Below are 10,327 nucleotides of genomic sequence, written 5' to 3'. Positions count from 1 at the left end.
CCGTAGTGGAGGGCTCTGAAAAGTTCAACCTCCATGGCTTTTTTAACGTGCATTCAAATCTGAGCACGTCGGCCTACAGCATTTTCACATTTATCGAAAATGCAGCCGCCACAGCCGGGAATCAATCCCACGACCAGCGGGTCAGCAGCTGATTATCTTAGCCACTAGACCACCGCGGCTGGGCTGTGCCTGTTTTATTCAGGTACAGCAGTGACACCCACGTCTTCACAACGCGACCTTGCGGAGAGGTAGACGGATTTAATGGGCTTTACGTGGTGTTAGAAATGAGAGCCAGTTAAAAGACAGAAACTGAGAAGTACGGTAATGCAGTTGATCACGTACAGCATGTACTCTATCGGCAGTGTGCTTGCGAAGCTTATAAGTGAAGAAAAGCAAGCGAGAAAAACCGAGAGAGAAGTTAAGGAATGTCAACGGTCGTATGCTAATTAGACTGGAGTAGCTAAGTCAACTTCAGTATAAAAGGCACTGAATGCTCCTGGCTCAATCACACTTTTCTGTCGCCTAACGTGAAGGGAAGGAACGCCCTGATTATGAGGACTCTGGTGAGACCTCCTTGTATTTTTAATTTGTAGATTTTAGCAATTTTCTCGGCTAATAAGCTTAAATAGAGGTAATTATTGTAGTGACATGGAGAATCCTTGCATATTGCGACTTGATTTGCTTTTTAAAACAGTGAAATCGTCAAGCACCCTGTGATTTGAATCACTTTATTTCGTGCTGACTTGTTTTACCCTCAATAAAGCTGTCAGCTCAGCTGGTTATGTGACTATAAAATAAACCAGAAAGCTATGTTTACCGAGCCTATAATACTTCATGTCTAGAAATTTCGGCCATGTCAGAAGCACTAATAATTTCAGAAAGCTACATGAATGGGTTAAGGATCCCCCCTGTTCTCGAATTCGCAGCACAGTGATAGAGAATAAAGATCCCGTTCAGTAAGTAAGCACTGGTGTTTACATTTCAAGGGCTGAACTTGTCTAATAAGACCATGATACGCGCTTATACAGATCAGGTATCATGTCCGCAGCTCGAGCCAGGGCTGAATGGCCTATCTAATATATCAGAGCTAGTACGTGCCCGCATCTCCGCTAGACGTATGTGATGCTGTCCGTAACATTCAGTAATAGCCGCCAGTGCAGTGGTTACACGGCAACCCCTGAAACGACATATGCGGACACTTAGGCACCTGTAAAACTTGAACTTAACTTGGGATTGAAATAAAATGAAGGAGGTAACACGCCGGAGCGTTTACTATGTTCACATACTTTCAGTTGCGATAAACGAAGCCTCAGTTTACAGGGACAGTTTAGGGCCCCTGCTTCAATGTGCATCGCTGTGACAATTATAGGTATGAGATTAAAAACAGACATTGCAACTGACACATTGTTACATATTCGAAAATTACTGTCATGACGCAAGACAAAATCAGTCAAGCCTACTATGTCAACGCAGTGCCCATTTACGCACAGGAATTATTTTGTAGGCTAGGTTAGAAAATAAGTAATAACTATTCTTTCATTTTCATAGTTACGCATTTAGAGCAACAATAGACAGACGAGCCAAAAAAGAAAGAAAAATTGTTACGATTGACAACTGTAGAAGTTCAGTTTCTGTTTTTTTTTCAGACATTTAGCTGTAAGCACTCAACTTCGGATTAGTGACCCGATTACGCAATGGAAAGTTTGGCAAGGACCATTGTAACACTGAGCATACCTTAATAGACTAATATTGGTAGGCATTTTTTGCAAATTCGATAGCGTACAATGAAAGGACTCATGGGCTACCCATATGTTGTGTTTGGTGCAGACGTTACCCAGCATTAATTTTTTAGAAACACCGCTGAAACAAAGACATTTAAAAAGCCGTACAAAAGTAAATCTAACGAAAAAGATAATCACTGTTGATTGAAGATGTCGGAGCGTAAACTCATAACGTTGTAGTAAGCTGGAAAGAGCCGGTGTGATCGATGTATGCGAGGCACCTGGCCTGAAAAATGTTAAGAGAAGCATATGAAACCGGCATGTCGAAGGCATGAGCAGAATTGATTTCATCGCATCCATATCATGACCTGCGCATTTGTTTCAATTCAATGAAATATCGCAAGAGGTTGTGTAACGCAAACAGGATAGATTTATTACGTGTAAAATCTCAACAACTTATGATAACTGTACCTCGTCTACCTGCCTGTACCTCGTAAGTGAGCGTTTTCTTGCATCTAAGAAACGCTCCCTTTCATTGGTTTTTCTACAAATCTGATTCAAAATTAGTATTCTTTTTGCTTCACACGGCTTTTTTGACCTGCGAACCGTTTGTTACCACTCCTAAAAATGAATGCACTGAACTCATTTACTTCGCAGGTGGTCGTTGCTTCTGTCCTCTGCCTCACCGTCTCCACCGTCTTCGCTGGTGGTTTGGGCGGTGGACTCGGTGGCGGCATTGGCCTTGGCCACGGTGGAGGTATCGGATACGGCGGTGGTCTCGGATACGGCGGAGGCCTTGGTGGTGTCGGAATTGGACACGGAGGAATTGGAGGCCTTGGTGGTGGTGTCGGTATCGGACACGGAGGCCTCGGAGGTCTCGGAGGTGGATTGGGTGGCGGCTACGGTGGCGGCTACGGTGGTGCCTACGGTGGCTCTTACGCTGGTTCCTACGCTGGAACCTACGGCGGAGTCCACGGCGGCAAATTCGGTGGACATGGCCTTCTGGGTTGAGCGTACGTATATTCAATTTTCTTAAAAATGTTGAGTTCTATAAGTTTTTTTAGGAAATGGAGAAGTTGAGGCAGACAATTTTTAGAGTACACACCCTAGGCAATAGTTTTGCAGGATTTGCACATTTTGTGCGGGTAAAATTACTTAAAAAACGAAAAGAGCTGTTCGCCCTCACATCAAAGTGGTAGAAAGCACTTGATCCTAGCAATGGATTTTGAATTGATACCGTCATTTAATCTTCAAAGAAAGAGATCAATTTGCTAGAATTTTAGTTATTCTACTGAGCAGGAAGCTACTGAGGAGGAAGCTATTGAGGAGGCCCTACTTTCACTAATGAAATCTAGAGTGAACAAAAAACTCACTCGTCTCGCTGGAAATAATCACGGTATAAATGTAAAAATAAGGCGCCGATAAAAAACATGATATAAAGACGTTTTGACTCACGTATGGGGTCTCGTTCACAAATGAAGTAATGAAAATGGGGGGGGGGGGGGGGAGGTTGACTATGTACGCGGAAATATGTGGCGCAAGCAGCGTGCGTACACAGGAGGAAGTGTGGCATCGTTGTGATATAGCGTGGCATCAGTGGTTTGTATTAGTAATAATTCAAGATGAAGTCACGCGCGAGGTTAGATATCTTTCAGTGCGAGGCAGCGTATTGTTGGGTGGTTTCTACAGTCTCTGGCAAAGAAATTGTTTTTATTACTCTTTTAACACAGTGAATAAGTTACTCAAACTTATTAGTAAAGGGTAGAACAAAATAAATTGAAAGTAAGTTGCCTATTTATTTTTAGCTTATAAAGTCTAGCTCTTCAGTCGCAATAGGGCACTATTGGTTTTCAAAGGGGTAGAGGAGTTACGCAATATTTGTTGGTCTCCGTTATTTGAGCCTATTATTTAGGTAAAAGGACACCTAACCTTTCTCTTCTACTTCCGGTGGTACAGGCAGCCTCGGCTCATTTGTAAGTGTAACAGTTGTATACAAGCGGAGGTAACAATGGAAGGTTACGTCGGACATCTGTATTCTGTTCGAAAGGCGTGGCTTATTTGGTCCAGAATAATCCAAGAGCCATCTTTGCATTTATGCACTCTAACACTCATGTACCCACTATAGGAAAACGACACTTCCTGCATGTTTCCCTTATAGTGTGAGAGGTGTGTAAGACAGGTGAAAGTTGTGCAAACTCAATGCGCGAAGCACACAAGGAACACTGTACACAGGAAGGGAGCAGTAGGATCCATGTGGTTGTGCGCTTCGTTCTTAGATCTTCACATGGCAATGCATGACCACCTTGCTGAAACCCAAGTTTCGTTACTTGTGAAAGTTCGTGCAGTTCTAAATATTTCCTATTTTTATGTTTTCTCGATCGTTTGATAAGCGAAGAGCTGCTTATTGTAACATTAGAAGGTGGTAATGGTCTGCGGCAGCCCATGCAACGGTCGTTTCAATTTATGATTGAGTAGAATAATTCTGCCTTCTGCGAAAGGCAGCCGACAGGTTGTGGGAGGTTCTGAGACTTCGCGCCTTCAAGACGCAAAGCGAGACACTCATGCCGCAGCAAGTTACGTCTAATCGTGCACACCCAGTCCTAATATGACATACAAGTCTAAGCAGAACACACATCGAGTACTGTAGACAGTCAACATGCCGTGAACAAGGGAACACAAGTTAAAAGTTAATTTTAACCTCTCTTCTCTCATTTATTTCAGTATACCATCACTGCGGAAAGCAACTCAAGAAAATGCAAGACAAACTGTACATAACGGATATTTAAATTTGAATAAATACCTTCAAACTGCTCTAATTGGTGGTCTGCACATCGTTTTTATTTCAAATAGAGCAAGCAAGAGAATACAGAAAGCCCATTCAACAACGAAAACATACGTTGACGTACATGTATTTCCGAGGCAGACACGCCACTTCTAATTTACACAGAAGTGACGACACTCACCATTTTTTGTGTAGTGTCTCGACGTTCAGCACTCATGTGTGTTCGGTCCTAGTGCAAAACGTGTAGAACTGCTTTGCCTTGCTCAGTGCGTGTCACCTACCTAAACTTGATATTTTCATTACGATGGTTTCACTTTCACTGGTAAACATATCTAGATTCATAACTAAGTGCGGAAGCAACGCATTGCTGAAAAAAAATCAATTTAAGAAGGAAAGAAACTGCGGCATTTGGGTAGGACATACTGTACAACAGCGCAAGTAACGAAGACAAGCTAAAGAATAACAGACACACAAAAGGTTTGTTTGCCTCATTATTACCCAGAGAAAGCCCCTTTTCACACCCCCTTTATATATTGTACCGAGCAGCAGCGTCAAATTTCGTGCGACCCACTTGAGCCAGTGGGCCACACTTACTTAGTTTAGTCCCGCAAGAGTCAGTACAGGGAAGGAGGTTAAAACTGGTGTCAGGGGAGCGATAACGCTTTAAAAGGAGGGTTGGTAATGGGGCAACATCATCATTAAAAACAATAATTTCTTATACATGATATTCAGGCAATTTCTGAAAGAGACTTTGTGCCAAGGCTGCCACATATCGACATGAACTGCCTATATGACCAAAATAAAGATGCCGATTTCTAAACGTGCTTTCAAATACGAAGCGTTTCTTAGCAAAATAAAGGCACGTTAGGAGTTTACATCAATCAATCTATCAATCAAGCCGCCTACGTCTGCGTGCTTTTGTGATTATCTCCTAAACTTGTGTGAGATCAAAATTAGTATGGGAGGGTAACAGTATTTGGCGAATCTGTCCGGCTGGTCATGACATGAGTGTACTAAACGATGTGCGTGACTGAAAATCTTGTCGCCTACGTCGTCAAACCTTTTCCACCAGACACGTGGGTCAAATACCTATATACAATATGTCTTTAGTGACAATGTGATGGTAAGTTTAGATTTAATCATGAATGTCTAGAGAACGGACATCGAGTATTCTAATCTGAGAGAATTACGAAAAAACCGATATCGGCGGCGTTGACCCAGCGAATGCAAAAACAAAAGTCTTTGTTGCAGCAGAAATCGAACGTAATTGTTCTGCTGGAAGTCGGTTGTTCTACTACAGATTCGCGCCAGGTGAAGAAACGGCTTTAGAAAAAAAAAATGCTATGCAGGTGCAAAGTCGGTGCAATGAAATATTTTGGTTCCAATGCTGGCTATCGTATTAAATAGCAGAACAATGAACATGGCATGTTTACTAGTGCCATGCAGACATGAAGCCACGTTTACTTGTTACTGTGTTGGCTTCGCTTTTATTGCAGCCTTATAAGCAATAATGTTCATTCTTACTATACAGCAAGCTTTATTTTAGTGTTGTTGGACCTGCAGAAATTCGCTAACAAAAGTTGCAGCACCATATGGTGTTCATCATTCAAATAACACAAGCGTCTCTATTCTGACTAGAGTGCTGAATTTACGTCTGATTATTAGCTACCCTCCAAACACCAATGTAGTTGACGTACCTGAATAGCCCACGATGTGCACAAGACTACTATGTTTAAAGAAACGTGTTGTTTAAACTCGCAAAGTTTGCATCACAACTGAAGGACAAAAAATTCAGCAGATTCCACGTGTACGTTGAGATTGGATGTTATGCGAAGCATGCGCAGGGAAAGTGACTGTCATATTTTTTTTGTTAATGTAAAAATCACAAAATGACGAGGAAGATATGTACAATTGCTGTACGCACATGAACTAGTCGTATTCTCACTATTGCGCAAGAATGCCACCAGCAAGATTGATATTAGCAATACTAGAACCGGTAAGCTCATGCGTTGTGCTTGTGGCAGCGAAGATTGCGGCCCTGAACGCTGCTGGCTAAATAATTGGCCCGAATCTACATGTTACACTGTAAATGTCATCGAAAGACGATAGTCTTGCGTCTGGAGAGAGTGAACAAAACGTTTATTTGATGTTCTGCGCAAGAAAATTTGTGAATGGTATTTTGCAGGCGCTGCGTTAGAGTCCCTCGAGCATGTGTCAGAGGCGAACGAGCGCATCTAGGCACGTTAGATACAAGTGCCATCTGGCAGTTATCTTCGAAAACGAAGGCTGAAGCATGCGGAGAAAGATGCGTGCCAGTCTCGGAGGTGATAAAGTGTAGAACGCAAAGCGACGGGCAGGTGCCACCATCGGGACGTCGTAGCAGAGCGTTGGAAACACATTTTTGAACATCGCGTTGCACTGTCAGCGCAGCGCGATTAAACGCTACATTCCTTAAAGTTACTTGTGTGTGCCTCTTCTAGTATAAAGGCAGACATATAAAACATCGAAGCGTTGTTGTGGCGCCTCATATATGCGCAATAATTGCTTTTTAAATGACAATCAGAAAAATATGAACGCTAAACGTTGAGCAATATTGGTGGGCACTGCGGATGGGGTTGGCCGTTCGTTGCCGTTTGAGGTATCATTCGGACAGACAAACAGACAAAGGTACAGACAGACAGACCAGCAGACTGACAGACCAAATTTTTTCTGTCGAAGGTCCCCAAGAAAGACTATCGTCTTTAAAAGAGCTTCAGTGGATGGCTTTTTACTACAGCTGTCGTTAAATTGACCTCACGGTTGCACCACCCCGCCGCGGTGGTCTAGTGGCTAAGGTACTCGGCTGTTGTCCCGCAGGTTCGTGTGATCGATCTCGGCTGCGGCGGCTGCATTTTCGATGGAGGCAAAAATGCTGTAGGTCCGTGTGCTCAGATTTAGGTGCACATTAAATAACGCCAAGTGGTCGAAATTTCCGGAACCCTCCACTATGGCGTCTCTCATACTAGTGTGGGGGTTTTGGGATGTTAAGCACCAGGTATCAAACATTGATTCTTACAGTGTACAAAAAAGTCAAAGTTTCGCCAAAGGAGCAAAGCAAAGAGAGCGATAGCAACATATTCGAATGATTTAGAAGCGAAGCTGGCATTTAAGAAACAATATATTTGTAGTAAACATGCGTTTGCTAAGTAACCGAATTTCCTGCCGCACGGCCACAATATATGACCAGAACAAGGCTCGTGCGTAGTGACGGCGTTGATACACGTAGTGAAGCTGGCAGTCAGCTCATTTAGATGCGCCTCGCTACAAAATGCTGGTGTAAGAAAACATGGCCACTTCAGGCATACTGCCGGAATCGTTTTTCGTGTTGAGAGTGCTGCCTGTAGAAGCCCCCACCAGCTGGGGGGGCACAAGGCGTGCGCTCATTGTTGCCCGCGCGCATACGAACCTGGCTGGTCGCCGAAGCTAGCGCATTCGTCTTAGTGTATATATATATATATATATATATATATATATATATATATATATATATATATTAAAGCGGGGGTGACAGCAAACACCATCCCAGGCACTCTTTCTTTATAACTGTTATTGCAATAAAGATAATACAGTATTCTTACCAAGTGTATAGCGGGAAGCACGCTTCTCCGAACAATGATCAAGGATAGCATAGCGAATGCCAGACTACTGGACAAAAATATGAATATTTGTGGTGTAGTGGGTACCAATCAAGTGTGCTCGTAGCAGTTACTGAAAGAGTGTCAAGAAAAAGCTTTGAAAGGCCAATCTTCAAGCTTTCGTTGTGACAGTGCTGAGTGCTCCACGCAGGCCTGGCTTTTTTTATTTTTGGCTAATGATACGCAAAACAGATAAAAAAGAGAGCCCATGAAAAGGCTGTAAAGGAAAGGCTGTAAAGACCGACCGACCGAACGACCAACCGACCAACGGACCGACCAACCGACCGACCGACCGACCGACTGGTAGCAAAAGTTGTGATTTATTTTGACTATCAGTCAACGAACCTTCTATCTTGGGTTTTGCACCCTACAACCAGGATATGAACATGGTAGATGTTGTAGTAAAGGGCTTCGAAAATTACACATATTAGATTGTTGAGGTTCGAGAGACGAGATGGCGGTGCTTGAGACCGTCCCGTGGTCTCAGCTTTTATTCGGGACGTGATCGTGGACGGGTTTCGAGCTGCCGCGTCCAGCCAGGCCAGCAGCTCCGCCATTCTGTTCTCGCACAGTTCTAGCTACCATGAGCTGCGCGAGAAGCGTGGCGTGGTGGCCAAGAAAATGAGTATGATGATCATGCACAACCGGGCTTCCCCTCTAGCACTTTGCGTGATCTGAAGTGTACATAAGAAATAGGTGGAAAGGGACTACATACATGAACAAAAATCCTCAAGATATCCGTTTGGGAAGTCCAAGTTGTCAACAGGAAGTAACCATCGGGAACCAATGGGTCTCTGGCGGGCGACACTGGGAGCTGCGCAGTGGACGAAGGAGTAAGCGTCTGGTGTCAGTGTTTGTGCACAAGTGGGTGACAGGATGACCAGCTGGGGCTAGCCAGGGGCGCACGTGGATGCATGGAAAAACTTTATTTTGTCAGAAAGCAACTGCGAATGATTCCGTGTTAGACAACCACCAACCAAGCCACGGTAGGCGGCGACCTGTGTGGCCCACTCCACGACCCTTAACGGGACGAGTGGGTCTGAGCTGGTCAACACGGCCTCCCAGTGCTGAAGTGAGGGATCACGTATATTATGTACCGGTGGTGGCACTATGCTACATTCCCAAAGTACGTGATCATATGATGCCACAGCCTGGTACTATTTGCATTGTGACTTTGTCTACTCCGGGTATATTTTGTTCAGCACGTAAGAATTGGGAAAAGATTGCGTCTGCACTTTTCTCCAGACGCATTCCTGCGCCTTAGTCAACCGCTTGTGCTGGGGCGGATAGAACCTCCGCTCTAGTTTATAATGATTCGTTATGTCGTGAAAGGACACCAGCCCATCTCTCGCGGACCTCCCTCGAATGGGCGGCTCACCTATCCGGCTGAAAAAACCTCGAGCATTCAGGTGAGCCGCCTAGTTCCCAGAGTTTCCAGAGTTTTTCTTAATCCTTCTGATTGGGGGCGCACAGGGTGTCACGAGTGAGCACTGCAGGTAGAGGTGCCTTAATGGTGAGGTGAGGGCGAGTGTAAAAATTCTGGTGTGGCCCCTGCGCGCGAAGCAATTAGAAGTAGCGTAGTGGAGTCTTGCAGACTACCCATCGACAAGCAACGGCTTCGATGGTGCTTTCGCAGACGTGCACAGCGCTGACGCCGATGTCTGTACGCAGGTGTCGTGACTTGAGTGGTATCCGATTATGAGTGGACTTGACCACTTAAGTTGGCAGTGGGTAATTAGCATTGTGCACGTCGGCTAGAGGTAAATGACGCCTGCGGCTTGGAAAAGGGCGTGCCTACATTCCAGTTACAAGCCTACTGGCTCACGGTATTCGTGAAGAACTCGGTACGAGGCGTGTCATGAGATACAGCAGGTGTGGAATCTGGACAAGGCTCAGTGGGCACACCCTGACTTGGGGAAGCACCTTCGGTAGTCTGCGCACGACGTCTCGTGCGCAGGCCAGTATGACAAATAGGTGTCTCTATGGCAGGCATGGCATGTGCGGTCTGTTGTGCCATAGGCGGACCAGGCACATCATCCTCAGTCGCAGCGTCTAGGAAGTTTGGCCGTGGTTGATGGCTCGTGGCTTTAACTTCGGCTGCGAGAGACATGAGAGGGCAAGACTGGTCGCTGCTTACAAATCGGACAGAG

General features: G+C 44.8%; 1 protein-coding gene across 1 annotated transcript; it reads left to right on the top strand.

Moving 5' to 3' along the window:
* The first annotated feature begins 470 nt into the window (after window positions 1-470).
* Window positions 471-4,537, top strand: LOC119172375 (uncharacterized). The gene is made up of 3 exons (XM_037423440.2): window positions 471-563; window positions 2,379-2,734; window positions 4,443-4,537. Exons 1-2 carry the CDS (start codon window positions 552-554, stop codon window positions 2,730-2,732), a joined length of 366 nt encoding a protein of 121 aa, XP_037279337.2. The 5' UTR covers window positions 471-551; the 3' UTR covers window positions 2,733-2,734; window positions 4,443-4,537.
* The last annotated feature ends 5,790 nt before the right edge of the window (window positions 4,538-10,327 follow it).

This window comes from Rhipicephalus microplus, chromosome 4, assembly GCF_043290135.1.
Source record: "Rhipicephalus microplus isolate Deutch F79 chromosome 4, USDA_Rmic, whole genome shotgun sequence".
In the NCBI taxonomy this organism is placed as follows: domain Eukaryota; kingdom Metazoa; phylum Arthropoda; class Arachnida; order Ixodida; family Ixodidae; genus Rhipicephalus; species Rhipicephalus microplus.
The sequence above is the reverse complement of the archived record's forward strand: the minus strand, read 5'-3'. Positions and strand labels throughout refer to the sequence as shown.